The sequence below is a fragment of the Schistocerca cancellata genome, chromosome 1 (assembly GCF_023864275.1).
Source record: "Schistocerca cancellata isolate TAMUIC-IGC-003103 chromosome 1, iqSchCanc2.1, whole genome shotgun sequence".
In the NCBI taxonomy this organism is placed as follows: Eukaryota; Metazoa; Arthropoda; class Insecta; order Orthoptera; family Acrididae; genus Schistocerca; species Schistocerca cancellata.
The window spans coordinates 297,953,375-297,970,134 of NC_064626.1; the positions used below are offsets into that span (position 1 = coordinate 297,953,375).

At 46.7% G+C, this 16,760-nt stretch overlaps 1 protein-coding gene across 1 annotated transcript in view; it reads right to left on the reverse strand.

Annotated features, from left to right (window-relative positions):
• LOC126171836 (peptidoglycan-recognition protein SA-like) overlaps nt 1-16,223 on the reverse strand; it is an 81,270-nt gene extending 65,047 nt beyond the window's left edge. The window contains exon 1 of the mRNA XM_049920829.1: nt 16,132-16,223. Coding sequence (XP_049776786.1) covers nt 16,132-16,183 — 52 coding nt within the window. The 5' untranslated portion in view covers nt 16,184-16,223. The remainder of the gene's footprint in view (nt 1-16,131) is intronic.
• Between the last annotated feature and the right edge of the window lie 537 nt (nt 16,224-16,760).

Consider the following 16,760-nt stretch of genomic DNA (forward strand, 5'->3'; position numbering starts at 1 on the left):
CTTGCAAGTCAGCTTGTAAAACACTCACTGTGTTTCCACAGTCCCTGGCAGCAGCCTATTTCTTTCATCAGCCCACGGGGCCGACATCACTCTCCACAGTGGCGTTGTGTTTGTGGCTTATATTGCTACAAATTTGTCCCAATTCTTTCTTAACTTACGTCATTTCTGGACAATAGACCACAATCATCCGAAAAGAGACTATCTTTTCATCCTTAGGCATTTTCGGAAGCTATGATAAGTCTGTTAAACGATGATCAGTAGACAATAAGACTAGTCATCGAAGTACAAGTCACTGTCCACTTCACACCCTACACACTCCCAGTAACCACTTCAGAAATTGCTAACACGGACTCGCCGTTCGTATTACTTTTAGGAAGAATCATCTTATTAGGTCGTCATTCAAATGGAAACTGTCCGATTCTTCCGCGTGGCGTTTCTAAAGTAGTTCCAGCCCCTGGTACTGGAGAAGTCTGGTGTTTTCTCCAATGATGGCGCTAGATCTAAAAGGTGCTTGCGTCCTCTACACAGGATACAAAACACGCAAGGTCTTCTGTGAAACGGCCTGTCAACATAAACTTGTTGTCATAAATAAAACAGATGCTGGCTTTACATGTTGCACTAACAGATGGCATTACTGCAGTCCTTGAGCCGAGCTCTTAACAGTATTTTGCAAAACCGGGACAAAATTCGGTCTTGTCGGGGCGTTGGGGGCAAGAAGGTCCATAACGGTGGTGGTCCCGATATATCGGGACAGATGGCAACCCGAGCCAATGTGTATTATGTTACAGCATTGTTGCCATTTAGCATTTGAAATGCTGAACCTTCAGTCATGTTCCTGCAGAAGACTAAAGAAAAAAAATCCATGAATATAAGACGCAAACATGAGCATTATTTCATAGGTATTCTGTACATTTAATCACGGATCGAGTGGGGAGTAAATCAATGCTATTTTTTCTTTGCGTATGTTTGTGACGCAGAATTACTCACACAATAATGGCACGACTGGGCTTCCAACGTTACTTTGTCACGTACTTTTTAATTGCCTCTCAGGCTGTTTGTTTTTGCCGTCCAAATAAGCCCTCGGGGCAAGTAAAACGTTTTACAACCCAATTAGTCACCTTTATGAGAATGATTTTCTTTTAAGTTTTCGCTTTTAGGCGAACAAAGAATTATATCGACACTTTTAGTTATAACCTCCTTGCAGTAATCGTGGATTTTAAGACATGTCAGCTCAGAGCAGTTTGAACTATTTGTAATTAGCTACGAATTGTGAAGCGCGCGTTATTAGCGTGTGGTTCTGATATTTCTTATCATACAAGGTGTACAACTTTGCTTCCGCCATTTGCCGATAGGTGGCCGACAACGAGAAGTAGCGGTCGAAAGTAACAGATCGCAGACGTCAGGCAGTTAACTTGGACCTCGGTTAACATAACTTCATTCAAACATTATTCGATTTGTGTCTGAATCATAAAGTTGTTCTTGATTGAAAATGTCAGTCTACGAGCCTAATTCTTGTAATTTTCCGGAGGTGTTACTGTTTTGTTTCAATATGAAGGAAACAGCGACTGAGTCTCATCGAATGCTCTCAAGTACGTATGTTGAGGACGCTATTGGTGAAATAATATGTCTTGAGTGGCTTCAACGCTTCAAGAACGGTGATTTTAACGCCGTAGACCAGCACAGTGGTGGAAGAGAGAATGTTTTCGAAGATGCAGAATTGGAGACATTGCTGAGTGACGACTCGCGTCAAACTCAAGGAGAATCGGCACGATTAGTGGGAGTGACACAGCAAGCCGTTCAAAACGTCTGAAGGCTATGGGCATGATTCTGAAAGAAGGAACTTGGGTCCAGTGTGAGCTAAAACCAAGAGACGTTGAATGGCGTTTGTGTGTTTTAACAGTTGCTTCAGAGGCAAAAACGGAAGGGACTCCTGCATCGCATTGTGACCGGGGACGAAAAATGGGTTCATTACGATAACCCTAACAGCAAAAAATCATGGGAATATCCCGGCCATGCTTCCACGTCAACGGCCAAACCGAATATTTATGGCTTCAAGACCATGCTCTCTGCATTTGGTGGGACCAGCTCGGCGTCGTGCATTATGAGGTGTTAAAACCAAGTGAAACAATCACAGGTGCTCGTTATCGAACGCAATTAAAGCGTTTGAGCAGAGCATTAAAAGACAAACGGCAGCAATACAGTGAGAGGCACGATAAAGTGATTTTGCAGCACGACAACACTCGACCTCACTTTGTTGGTTGGTTGGTTGGTTTGGGGGATGAAAGGGACCAGACTGCTACGGTCATCGGTCCCTTTTTCCAAAGACAAAGAACATCCACAGAGAATAAAAACGAGGAACAGAATAGATCACAGACGATACAGAACAAGAGAAACGGAGACAAGGACAAGACAAAACGAACTAAAACCACACAGAGTGTGACAGTGGTTGGCCGACCATAGAAATAAAAAAGGAAAAGCCAACCACTTAGAAACACATTAAAAGATCAGTTTAAAATCATAGGCCAAAGGCCAGAATCAAAACAAAAAATAAAACAGAAACACTCAGATGAAAGAATAAAAACTCCCTGCCCTAATAAAACGTAAAACTAAGGCAGCCATAACAGGGTCATCGGATAAAACGGCAGGGAGCGTATCAGGCAGCGCAAATGTCTGCCTGACCACAGCTAAAAGGGGGCAGGCCAACAGAATGTGGGCCACCGTCAAAGCCGCCCCGCAGCGACATACAGGAGGGTCCTCCCGGCGCAGTAAATAACTGTGTGTTAGCCGGGAGTGGCCAATACGGAGCCGACAAAGGACGACTGAGTCCCTGCGGTTGGCTCGCATGGAGGACCGCCACACAGTCGTCGTCTCCTTAATGGCACGGAGTTTATTGGGTGTAATCCGATCGCGCCATTCAGCGTCCCAAAGCGCAAAAACTTTTCGGCGGAGGACCGCCCGCAAATCAGCCTCTGGGAGGCCAACATCCAGAGATGGTTTACTCGTGGCCTCTTTCGCCAGGCGGTCAACATGTTCATTGCCCGGGATACCGACATGACCGGGGGTCCACACAAAGACCACAGAGCGGCCGCAACGCGCAAGAGTATGCAGGGACTCATGGATAGCCATCACCAGACGAGAACGAGGAAAACACTGGTCGAGAGCTCGTAAACCGCTCAGGGAATCGCTACAGATAACGAAGGACTCACCTGAGCAGGAGCGGATATACTCTAGGGCTCTAAAGATGGCGACTAGCTCAGCAGTGTAAACGCTGCAGCCAGCCGCCAAGGACCGTTGTTCGGAATGGTCCCCTAGAGTTAGCGCATACCCGACACGACCAGCAACCATCGAACCGTCGGTGTAAACAATTCCAGAGCCCTGATACGTGGCCAGGATGGAATAAAAGCGGCAGCGGAAGGCCTCTGGAGGGACCGAGTCCTTCGAGCCCTGTGTCAAGTCGAGCCGAAGGCAAGGGCGAGGAACACACCACGGGGGTGTACGCAGAGGCGCCCGGAAAGGAGGTGGAACAGGGAAAAACCCAAGCCCACAGAGAAGCTCCTTGACGCGTACGGCGATCGGACAACCCGACCGGGGCCGACGGTCTGGCAGATGGACGACTGACTGCGGGAACAGGACACGATAATTTGGATGCCCGGGCAAGCTTAGAACATGGGCCGCATAAGCGGCCAGCAAACGTTGGCGCCGGAACCGCAGTGGAGGTACACCTGCCTCCACTAGTACACTGTCCACAGGGCTGGTGCGGAAAGCACCAGTGGCAAGGCGTATCCCGCTGTGGAGAATTGGGTCCAGCACCCGCAACGCAGATGGGGATGCTGAGCCATAAGCTAGGCACCCATAATCCAGGCGAGACTGGATTAACGCCTGGTAGAGCCGCAACAGGGTAGAGCGGTCGGCGCCCCAGTGGGTGTGGCTCAAGCATCTCAGAGCGTTTAGATGCCGCCAACACGTCTGTTTAAGCTGCCGGATATGAGGCAGCCAAGTCAACCGGGCATCGAAAACCACCCCCAAAAACCTGTGGGTTTCCACCACAGCAAGGAGTTCGTCGCCAAGATAAAGCCGCGGCTCAGGATGGACTGTTCGGCGCCGGCAGAAATGCATAACGCGGGTCTTGGCTGCCGAAAACTGAAACCCATGCTCTACAGCCCAAGACTGCGCCTTACGGATAGCGCCCTGTAGCTGACGTTCAACAGCTACAATGCCAGTAGAGCTGTAATAAAGGCAGAAGTCGTCAGAATACAGGGAAGCAGAGACAGAATTTCCCACGGCCGCAGCGAGCCCGTTAATGGCTATTAAAAACAGGCAGACACTTAAAACAGAACCCTGTGGCACACCGTTCTCCTGGACGTGGGTGGAACTATAGGAGGCTGCGACTTGCACGCGGAAGGTACGATACGACAGGAAATTGCGGATAAAGATCGGCAGAGGGCCCCGAAGACCCCATCCATGAAGCGTAGAAAGGATGTGATGACGCCATGTCGTATCGTACGCCTTCCGCATGTCGAAAAAGACAGCGACCAGATGCTGACGGCGGGCAAAGGCAGTACGGATGGCCGACTCCAGGCTCACCAGATTGTCGGCGGCGGAGCGGCCTTTCCGGAACCCACCCTGAGACGGAGCCAGAAGGCCCCGAGACTCCAGTACCCAATTTAAGCGCCGGCTCACCATCCGTTCAAGCAACTTGCAAAGAACGTTGGTGAGACTAATGGGACGGTAGCTGTCCACCTCCAGAGGGTTCTTTCCAGGTTTCAAAATGGGGATGACAATACTTTCCCGCCATTGCGACGGAAACTCGCCCTCGACCCAGAGACGGTTGTAAAGGTCGAGGAGGCGTCGCTTGCAGTCCACTGAAAGGTGTTTCAGCATCTGACAGTGGATGCGATCTGGCCCGGGAGCGGTATCAGGGCAAGCGGCAAGGGCACTCTGAAATTCCCACTCACTGAATGGAGCGTTGTAGGGTTCAGAAGCGTCGGTGCGAAAAGAAAGGCTCCGACGTTCCATCCGCTCTTTAATGGAGCGGAAGGCCTGGGGGTAATTCGCAGAAGCGGAACTCATAGCAAAATGCTCTGCTAAGCGGTTTGCAATGACGTCGGAGTCAGTACAAACTGCTCCATTCAGTGAGAGCGCAGGGACGCTGGCAGGGGTCCGATAGCCGTAGACGCGTCGAATCTTGGCCCAGACCTGCGAAGGAGTGACATGGAGGCCAATGGTGGACACATACCGCTCCCAGCACTCCTTCTTGCCTTGGCGGATAAGGAGGCGGGCCCGCGCACGCAGCCGTTTGAAGGCGATAAGGTGGTCTAAGGAGGGATGTCGCTTGTGACGCTGGAGCGCCCGCCGGCGATCTTTAATCGCTTCAGCGATCTCAGGCGACCACCAAGGCACAGCCTTCCGCCGAGGGGACCCAGAAGAACGGGGAATGGCAGATTCGGCGGCAGTAACGATGCCGGTGGTGACCGATTGAACCACCGCATCAATGTCATCACTAGAGAGAGGCTCAATAGCGGCAGTGGAGGAGAACAAGTCCCAGTCAGCCTTATTCATAGCCCATCTGCTAGGGCGCCCAGAAGAGTGACGCTGTGGTAGTGACAGAAAGATCGGAAAGTGGTCACTACCACACAGGTCGTCATGCACACTCCATTGGAGAGACGGTAAGAGGCTAGGGCTACATATTGAAAGGTCAATGGCGGAGTATGTGCCATGCGCCACACTGAAGTGTGTGAAGGCACCATCATTTAAAATCGAGAGATCGAGCTGCGACAATAAATGTTCAACGATGGCGCCTCGACCTGTTGCCACTGACCCACCCCACAGAGGGTTATGGGCGTTGAAGTCGCCCAATAGCAAGAAAGGTGGCGGCAATTGGGCTATCAGCGCAGCCAGGACATGCTGCGAGACATCACCATCCGGTGGAAGGTAAAGACTGCAGACGGTAACAGCCTGTGGCGTCCACACCCGAACAGCGACAGCCTCTAAAGGTGTGTGGAGAGGGACAGACTCGCTGTGCAGAGTGTGAAGGACATAGAGGCAGACGCCACCCGACACCCTTTCATACGCTGCCCTGTTCTTATAATAACCCCGATAGCCACGGAGGGCGGGGGTTCGCATTGCTGGAAACCAAGTTTCCTGAAGAGCTATGCAGAAGAAAGGGTGACGGCTGATAAGTTGTTGGAGCTCAGCTAGATGGTGGAAAAAACCGCCGCAGTTCCACTGGAGGATGATATTGTCCATGGCTGAGAAAGGCGTGAAAGGACTGGGAAGGCAATTTACGCCGCTTGTTCACTCACTGCCACCGATTCAGTACCCGTAGAGAGGCATCCATGGCGTCTGAGGGACCAGCGAGATCAAGGTCCTCAGCGGACGCTAGAATCTCGACTGCATCCTCAGACGCAGAGCGCGAAAGGTGCGGTGGGGTTGGCGCCACCGCAAGTTCTGTGGCCTTAGAGGTCTTTCTCTTGGACTTCTCTCGCTGAACCTTGGGTTGCACCGGCTGGGAAGGCTTCACCGATTCAGCCTCCGGGACAGAGGAGGATCGTGAAGCCCTACGCCCGGCCGCTGGTGAGGACTTATGCCACTGGCGGCCGTCATCCTTCCCGCTGGTGGAACCCTGGGAAGGGAGGGTCCCAAGGGAACTCTTACGGGCGAGAGTAGCCGAAGAAGTTAGACGCTTCTCCGGCTGAGAAGCGGGGACGGACGTCCCCGACGGGTGGGAGGAGGTTGCTCCTGAGGTAGGTGGTGCAGGAGCAACCGGTTGGGTAGAGCCCCCCACAGGCAAGGGGGCAGGAGGAGTCGTACTGCTTATCGAGCTGGCTGGAAGTCTCGAAACTGATGGGGCTAGCACAGTTGTCGTAGCAGCTGCATAAGAAGATGTCATTCTCACAGGATGGAGTCTGTCATATTTCCTTTTGGCCTCAGTATAGCTCAGCTGGTCCAGGGTCTTATATTCCATAATTTTGCGCTCTTTCTGAAAGACTTTGCAGTCAGGCGAGCAAGGTGAATGGTGCTCCCCGCAGTTGACACAGATGGGAGGCGGGGCACATGGAGTATCGGGATGAGATGGGCGTCCGCAATCTCGACATGTGAGGCTGGAAGTGCAGCGGGAAGACATATGGCCGAACTTCCAGCACTTGAAGCACCGCATCGGGGGAGGAATATAGGGCCTGACGTCACATCGGTAGACCATCACCTTGACCTTTTCCGGTAACGTATCACCCTCGAAGGCCAAGATGAAGGCACCGGTAGCAACCTGATTGTCCCTCGGACCCCGATGAACGCGCCGGACGAAATGAACACCTCTACGTTCTAAGTTGGCGCGCAGCTCGTCATCAGACTGCAGAAGGAGGTCCCTATGGAAAATAACACCCTGGACCATATTTAAGCTCTTATGTGGATTAATAGTAACGTTAACATCCCCCAACTTGTCACAAGCAAGTAACCTGCGTGACTGGGCGGAGGATGCCGTTTGTATCAGTACTGAGCCAGAGCGCATTTTAGACAAGCCCTCCACCTCCCCAAACTTGTCCTCTAAATGCTCGACGAAGAACTGAGGCTTTGTGGAGAGAAAAGACTCCCCATCAGCTCTCGTACAAACCAAGAATCGGGGCGAATAACTATTACCTCCATCCTGAGACTTACGCTCCTCCCACGGCGTGGCCAGAGAGGGGAACGTTTTCGGATTGTACTTTTCAGCATTAAATTGAGCCCGAGAACGCTTAGAGACTGCTGGCGGCTGGCCGCCAGCGAGAGATGATGTACCACGCTTCATTGCGGGTCATCCGCCCTGATGCCACCTACTCCGACCAAGGGCCCTCCCCACGGGCGCCACCCAGCCGCAGCAATAGCCACCTGGCAGGATGTCCATTGCCGGGAGTCCTGATGCCCCAGGGAGACGGGCATCTACTCCTTGGCATACGTGGGGAGTTAACGGCGCAGGCATCAGTAGAGCGATCCCTGTGTTGTCAGGGGGCTACAACCAAGAGGGTACATGGCGGCCCCACCACAACGGACTGGCTACCGTGCTGGATCTTAGGTGCAAAACTGTCCAAGGTCGTCGTCGCAGTTAAAATAAACACTGCAGAGTGCAGCGTGGGAATCGCATCCAGGGACGTATCCTCGCCCAAGAGATGGAAAACGAGCGGAACACTATTGCAACGACGAAAAAGCCGGCTAAAGGTCTCAATGCACGACGGATACAGTGCACCACGTAAGGCGCCCTTCCCCAATTGGCTCGCTCTTCGGAATAATTTAGAAAGATGGAGGTCAAACCCGAGAGGGGACCATCACATAAGGCCGAAACATGTGAGACTCCTTTTAGTCGCCTCTTACGACAGGCAGGAAGACCGCGGGCCTATTCTAACCCCCGAACCCGCAGGGGGAACCTCACTTTGTAAACAAGGTCAAAACGTACTTGTAAACGTTAAAATGGGAAGTCCTACCCCACCCGCCGTATTCTCCAGACATTGTTCCCTCTGACTATCACCTGTTTAGATCAATGGCTCATGGCCTGGCTGACCAACACTTCCGATCTCATGAAGGAGTCACAAATTGGATCGATTCGTGGATCGCTTCAAAAGATGAACAATTTTTTTTTTTTTCGACTTGGTATTCGTACACTGCCCTAAAGATGGGAGAAAGTAGTAGCCAGCGATGGAAAATACTTTGAATGGTACATGTTCAACCAATTTGTTTCATTAAAGTCTCAAATGTTGGGGAAGAAACGGCGGAAGCAAAGTTGTACACCTTGTAGTATTGTTTATTTGAACGCGTCTAATTTTTGAGTGGTTATTAACGCACGAAGAAATTCGTGTAGCCGGCCGCGGTGGTCTAGCGGTTCTAGGCGCGCAGTCCGGAACCGCGCGACTGCTACGGTCGCAGGTTCGAATCCTGCCTCGGGCATGGATGTGTGTGATGTCCTTAGGTTAGTTAGGTTTAAGTAGTTCTACGTTCTAGGAGACTGATGACCACAGATGTTAAGTCTCATAGTGCTCAGAGCCATTTGAACCATTTTTGAATTCGTGTAGTGTACCCCATCAACAAATTTTGGAAGACTAATTCCGAGTTTTGTAGCTTTACTGGAAACATTCCACATTAATTTTCACAATCATAAGCGTCAAGAACCTCTTAGTACTTGCTTTATAAACATCTACATCGTTAAATACTAACCGTAAATAGTAAGTGACAACGCTCCTTTTTACAACGCACTTCCAGATTTCTTACCTCTATATGTACTGAGCAAGTCACACTACGCTGTGCGGCGTATACCATTCAGCATGGAAGTGGTCTCTACATTTACATTTACATTTATACTCCGCAAGCCACCCAACGGTGTGTGGCGCGTATGCACCTTTTTCATAAATTTCGTGGTACTGGAGGTATGCCTGCCATTGAGCCTTAGCACAATCACCGTTTTTTTTCTAATTTCATAGTCAAAATCATACCGCACAAGTACTCCGATCCTGCTAAGAATACTTAATAAGAATGTAGAATACATACGCACGTGATCAGTAACAAGCTTGAATCGCGTCATGGAGATTGCGATAATTGTTTACTGTTCAAATCTCTGTATTACCTGTAACATTCAATTCTCAGTTCAAACTTCTGTTTTCGGAGTACTATATGCTTGATTTGGCTAGTGTCGTCCAAGCACAGTGTGAAAAAGTTGTTGCACCAGTTAAGACTCTGGATTCTTTCCACCCTCGCACTAGCTTAACGCACTTTTCGTTATAAATAAATTTCATCCTTTAGGCGAAATAGATGATTCCTTCTCACACTTCCGCAAACTAGTCATGCGCCTTTTACGATTTCAACAAACCTTCCACACCGAAACATACTCTTGGTTAAAAGTGGTCTAATTGGCTGCAGCAACCTGCCTCACAGTTGGGCAGTCCATCTGTTCGTATTTCGCAGTTCTCTGCGAGCGCACTGCGCATCTCATTGTCAGCTGTTCGCTCGCCGCTACTTACGACACGCGACCGGAATCTGTTTGTGTCAACACGTCACACGGCGGCCATCAGCATAGCGGTACGCGAAGAGCTCCCAACACTCACATGTTACTCAACATACGCACAGGACAACGTCCATAATCGTGCACTGTTCAGAACATTACACAAAGGCATTTCAGTTTACCAGTGACAGTATCTGCTACATGATTACACATCTCATTAAATTCGCAATTTATTTTCCTTTAATTTCCTGTCGTGAGATACCTAATTTTGTTGTTTGGTGTTGATGTATAGTTTAACCGACGTGGTTAATATGAACGAATGTGACAATTCGTTGTAGTGTACTCCTAACAGTTGTCCATTATAAATCGTAGTGGTTAGCACACTGGACCCGCATTCGGGAGGATGGCGGCTCAATCCCGCGTCCAGCCATCCCGATTTAGGTTTTCCGTGAATTACCTAAATCGGCTCAGGTAAATGACGGGATGAAAGGGCACGGTAGACTTCTTTCCCCATCCTTCTCTAATCCGATAGGTTTAATGACCTCACTGTTTGGTTCCCTGCCCCGAATCAACCAACCAATCCATTATTAATCTAAGTGCAAACATCTGATCTGTTTCTGCTCTTTCCTTACTGAAGACGCACTGGTATCCCCCAATAGTTGCTTCTGTATACGGTCGTAATTTCTTTTTCAGTAGCCTAGCGAGTATTTTGTAGGTAGAATTCTCCAGTGCTATTCCTCTATGGTATTATCAATTTAGTTTTTCGCTCGTCTTATGTATTGGTATAATTATGGATGTGTTGCAGTTTGTTGATTTTTTCCTACATATTTTCCGAACCATTTCATGCAGGTTTAATATTTCTGTACCACCCGTACTCAAAAATTTCATTTGGTACCATATTTTCCTTCATAGCTCTGTAGTTCCTCACCTCCTTAACAGCTACAGTCACCACTTCCGGCCGGCACTGGTCCATCGTCGTTGCTACCAGTTTGCTCCACTTGCTTCTCTCTTTCAGATTTCCGGATTTCCTTTTATTTCAATAGGTCTTGAAAACATTCACACATTTCTATGATTTTAGTTTCCGCTCCAATTAACTTTCCTTTGTTATCCCTGCATATCGTTTTCCGAGGCTGCCGTCCTTGTTTTATCTCTTATTCCAGTAAACACTCTTCTGACGTATTTTTCACTTCTACATTCCTCGCTTTTTTTCTTTCTGCAAATGTTTTTTACTTTCCGTATCATTTCTTCATAATTTTGTCTAGCGGCCAGTATTTCGCTGGAGCTCGAACAGAAAGGTTTAGGTGTTCGTTTTTCCCGCGCGCTGTCGGGAGTGGAATGGTAGAGATAGTATGATTGTGGTTCGATGAACCCTCTGCCAAGCACTTAAATGTGAATTGCTGAGTAATCATGTAGATGTAGCATCATATTTGCGGTATTTCATTCCTCAGTATCTTTCTCAGTTTTCATCGTACGACTTACTTCGTTTTTCTCTGTTTGCCAGTTCCCATTTGTCTTCTGTCGTCTTGTTCTTTCTATTAGTTGCCACTGCTCTTCGGGCTTCAGTTCTCCTCAGTGGCAATCTCTCCCATTCCTTCACCCATTTCTCTCGAATCCTGTTATTTCCCACTCATTGGTGATAGCTGAATACCTTTGTACTTTCCATCCCTTTCTGCATGTTGACAGATTTTGGTTGATATCCTCTGCCTCTAGTTGACAATCGCCATATGGTGGTCCTCATCTTAAAATCTTTGATGTTTGAGCGATGCCTTCTTTGGACAAGCACATGATGTATCTGGTTGGCTGTGCCTGCATACGGTCACGTCCATTTATGGACGGTGCATAGACGGTGTCAACAGAAACTATCTTTTTAAGGCGTTACGGAAGCGTGGGTACACCATCAAAGCCGTGAGACATATGAAGATGACCCTAATCAACCCCAAGTGCAAAATAAAATCTAATAGCAAGTATGTCAATTTTCCGATCTTTCAAAAAAACTCAACCAAGAAGCTTCTCTATCTCCGATGTTATTGAACTTGACTCTGGAGGCTGTCATGCGAAAACTGCGAAGCAGAACAGGTGGTACTATTTTCAGCAGGATAGTTCAGAATATGGCATTTGCTAACGACATTGCCAGGCTTGGGAGAAGTAGAATATATTTGTTGGAAAACTATGTGATTCGGAACGCGAAGCTGTTGCATTGGGCTTGGTCATAAGTAAGGGGAAAAAAAACCAGAATATATGATCAACACCAGAAATAAAACAAGGTGGAGAGGCGTTGGGCAGTTTGAAGGGATTGAAAGAGTAAATCAGTTTAAATATTTGGGAGGAGTAGTTACGGAAGATAATATGGTACCGAACAGAGATAAAGACTAGGTAACCCGTGCTATTACAATTTCCTTATTTTGCGATCCTCCCACAATCCAAGAAAGCTGAAGACGACAAATTACAAAACGAATATAAAAACCAGTCGCTATATGTGGCTCCTAAACGTGGGCAGTACCGACAACAGGTTAGAGATGCCTTGGATGCGTGGGAATGCAAAGTACTGCGCAGGATACAGGACGACTAGTCTGGAAACGGTATTGCCAAACGCGTGTTTCGCTTGGTTTCCTGAATCCGAATGAGATGCGGTACAAAAACTGGACATGGGACGCTAGCGAGGATCGAAACGGAGCCACAGGGTGAGCAGTCTCTTGCGCTATCATCTACGCTACAGAACAGAGTATATGTATCTGGCGGGCCACTTTAATCTGCGAGCGCAATTTCTTCAGCGCTAACTTCAATCTAAGTCAGAAACAGAGCAACTTACCGAATTTTTTTCTGGATAATTATTTCTCAGTGCACCCTAATCCGCAACACCTTTACGAGCTTTTCAGATTGTTTCTGACCGCCCTGAGTATGGGGCCGTATATGAGAATGGTGCTTGGAGGATTAGGGCCAATGCAGAACTGTATGAACTTCATAAAAATCCATCAAACATCGTAGACCTAAAGGCATGAAGGTTACATTGGTTGGGTTATGTGCAGAGAATGTAAGAACATCTAGTAGCAAAGGTGTTACCAGCAAAGTCAGATGATAGCCGCTCAATGGTGAAACCAAGACTGATGGCTGGATGATGTAGAGGCTGATCAGATAGTGCGGAACTTTATAGGCTGGAGAGGATGGGAGAACACGTGGTCGACAAGGCCCTGGCCAATCATGGGCTGTAACGCCGGAAAAGGAGTTTGCACATATTCTGTGCTGCATCCCTGCTTTCGGTAACTGCTTGTCATTTAAGTCACTGTTACCTGCTCTTCGTTACACAACGTGCCACCCACTCACATTAATACTGAAAATAACCTAGTGTTCTACTTTCACTGGGTGAACTGTGGGTGTGCAAATACATAGGACATGAAAGAACGTTACGTTTTAGCTTATGGTTGACGACAGAGTCATTTGAGATTTAACACAAGCCCGAATGGGACAAGTGTTCTACTGTTCAACTTTGAAGCTGTTTCACTACAGATTATGCTGCCATTGCAATACGTGGTACAGTATTTTACCATCTTGTGTTCAATAAATTATCAATCTTATTACATTAACATACTTCGCAAATGCTACAAAATGTGTGTGGTTTTATGTTTGTACGATGTACCACACATCAGTAGAAGGGTTGTCTGGAGCTGTTTTGTCGACTTCGAAACGCCGGACCAACTTACGGGCGACCAAGACAGCCATGCGCCATGAGGAGATACTTCCAGCTATGTCAAGACGCCGGTGTTTATTATTGTAGAAAAATATATGTGTATCATGCTACTAAAATGTTTTAAGAGTTTAGTTCAGTACGTCTCTACCCACCCTTGATTAGACACATTTGTCAATTATGTAGAGTCTTATGAGGCAGTAGACTGTATATTGTGATAATTCAATAAAACGTTATTAAGTGTAGCATTACCCTGTAGTCTTGTGTTGAATTCTTATTGAAGACTTTTCATCTGGACGGAGTGATAGTAACGCAACAACAAAATACTCACTGAAGCTTTAATAGACTGAAGTTAAAACTGAAGTCAAAATACGACAGCTAAATGTTACTAGAGTGTATCTCTGGTCTTAGAAACTTATAACAACTGAGTTTCTGAACGAATAATGAAATGTCTAGTGAGAAAATCTTCGTGATTTACTTTACAAAAATACTACGTTCGAGTATCAGTAATCTGAGAGAAACTTAAGTGAAAGTGGAAATTTAATTCATTAATAACTATTTCGAGTCTCAGAGACTACCGAAAATTGCGACAAAGCAGTTAATGATTGTCTTTGCACGAGGTGGCAACACAATCAACAACTACATGAACATCTAAAGAAAATCCAGACGAAGACTATCAGATATCAAGATTTATAGTGCCCATTATCTGAGAAATTTTAAGTTCGACCCTGCAGTACTATAATATCTTCGGCGAAACGTCCTTTAAAAAGATGCATAATAAATTACGGAGCTATTATAGGCGCAAGACAATTTTTCGAGCATTTCCAGGATCAACTAGCCAAGGTCGCGCAACAACGGAACAATGTGGAAGGGAATCGGCTATGTTCTTTCCAAATCAACCATCCCGACATTCACTTTTAATAGGGAAATCATGAATAACCTGAATTACAAAGGCTGAACGGAAATTTAAATCCCCGCTCCGGAATAAGAATCCAGTGTGCTAACTGCTACATCACTTCGCTCGGTACGAAACTATATCATGCACGTATGAGTTATCAAGACAAACACTTCCATAAGTGTAATATACTTCCTTACTAGTTATCGTGCAAAATGATCCACGCAAGATCCAAACTAACTAAATATTCGGTCGTACTTTGCTGCCAAGGAGATAGCCGTAATATAGTCAAGTATTTTGTTTGGTCAATTTAAGATTATGAAAAGTTTCTTTGACACAGGAGCACTAGTAACAACATTAACTCGACAAAAAAGTATTTCATTATTCTCTTGGCTTGCGTATTTTTGTATGCCTTTTTTTCACTAAAAGCTTTTTCTTAGTACTCTTGTGTGCAGGAAATCGCTACATAAAGCCACCTGTGTGATGAGGCTAAACATAAACCAGCATTCTCAACACTTCAGTACAGCACCACCGTAGGACCGGTTTCAGTAGGAACATCTCTATCACATTGCAAACAGCATTCCGAGGTAGATGGAGGCGTGTTACAATGCACTTTATGGAGCAACACGAAACTGAATGTTATCCAGCACAGATCTGCAAAGATGTGCACTTTCGAATAGACTGCTTTTATCGTTATTGTTTTGTTTTTATTTCACAGAAGTTATTTTGTCCGTTTCATATGTTAGTTCTTCCATTCCTCTTCCCCTTGATCGTAAATACACACCGGTTCGCATACAAGCAAGTGGTACAAAACGTTTTCGTGTGGTTTATTTACTTTCACGCTACCAAAGTACTAATTTCGTCGCAGGTTCATTTAGTGGATGAAAATGCTATAAGCTTGCTTATTTCGTAGTACAGTAAGTTAAATGCAAGAAGGATAAAAATCGGTTGATCCGGGGACAGTTCCCCCAACAGTGGCGTATGCGTAAAAGAAATCGTTTACTAAAAGACTTGAGATTTTTAACAAAACCTTTCGGACGCTTTCAGAACTTGCCTTTCTCCACGTGTAGTTGAGATCCGAAGCTGTAGCACGCTATGGACGATACCTGGACTTCTTTAGGAACTTTAACAATGAATTTTCAAATGCTGAAGAGGCACATTTTGTAAGAACACCGTAAGCATTTCACTGGAAACTAATTATGTGGTAAAATGCACTAAAAAAATTTAAATGTAAATCGTATTAACGTTGCCCATAACGTGCCGTAGCACGAGCTATTTCATTTTCTGAGTACGGACCGTAGCACCATTACAAGTGCGTCACTTTTTATTTTTTAAATAAAATATTGATATGAAAAACATAACTACTTCTCCAAAAGAGTTCTAGTTTCTATTTAAGTACTGCGGTAATTAGGTTTGTCTGTAATGCTGCAGACATATGCAAAAATAATCAACACTAACATCAAAATATCGAACTTGTACGGCCAGCCTACTGATACCACAGAACACTGCATAACTGAAATAAACACTGGATTGTTAATCAGAAAGTAGTTAGTTATCACTTTTGCTCATGACGCTGCGTAAAGAGCTTGTACTCACGGGCATTGGCCGCTGCGAAGACAGCCAAGAGGATTGCCGCTACGTAACCCATGTGTTCGCCTCACTGTTTCCGCGTCCAAACTGAGCGCCAGCCCGCAGCGCGACCTCATGTCACCGTTAGCTAGTTCCACTTGCATCAGCCGCGGCGCTGCGGTCGCTTCTCAATGCTCCCGTTCGCAGAAATCTGCTGACGCTTTGCTCTGTAATTTTTCCTGGCAGATAAAGGCAAGGCTAGCATCTGAGAAACGTAGGCATCTCTATTTCGCGGTAACATTGGTAGGCAGCTGTTACAAATTTTTACGCTTCTGAGGTACAGTTCGACGGCTACGTGGGTAAAAAAAAAAAAATTAAAAAAAATCAGACTACAAATTTAAAGTATGGGGGTTGCACATCTAGTCAGACCTATGACTCTTTTGCACTTGTCGCTTCTGTCGCCTCTAGCAATGGCTTTTCGACATGAAAAATGGCAAATTGTGAAATATGTGTGGAGTCCACGTCAGCCTATTAGCCCCCTGTATCTCACTGCATACATCAGATCACGAGCCTGAGAGAGTATGTTGTATGAGTGAGAAAGCACAATGTATGCGTGGCAACGAGTAGACTACTACGTCAGTGGTTAACAAAGATTA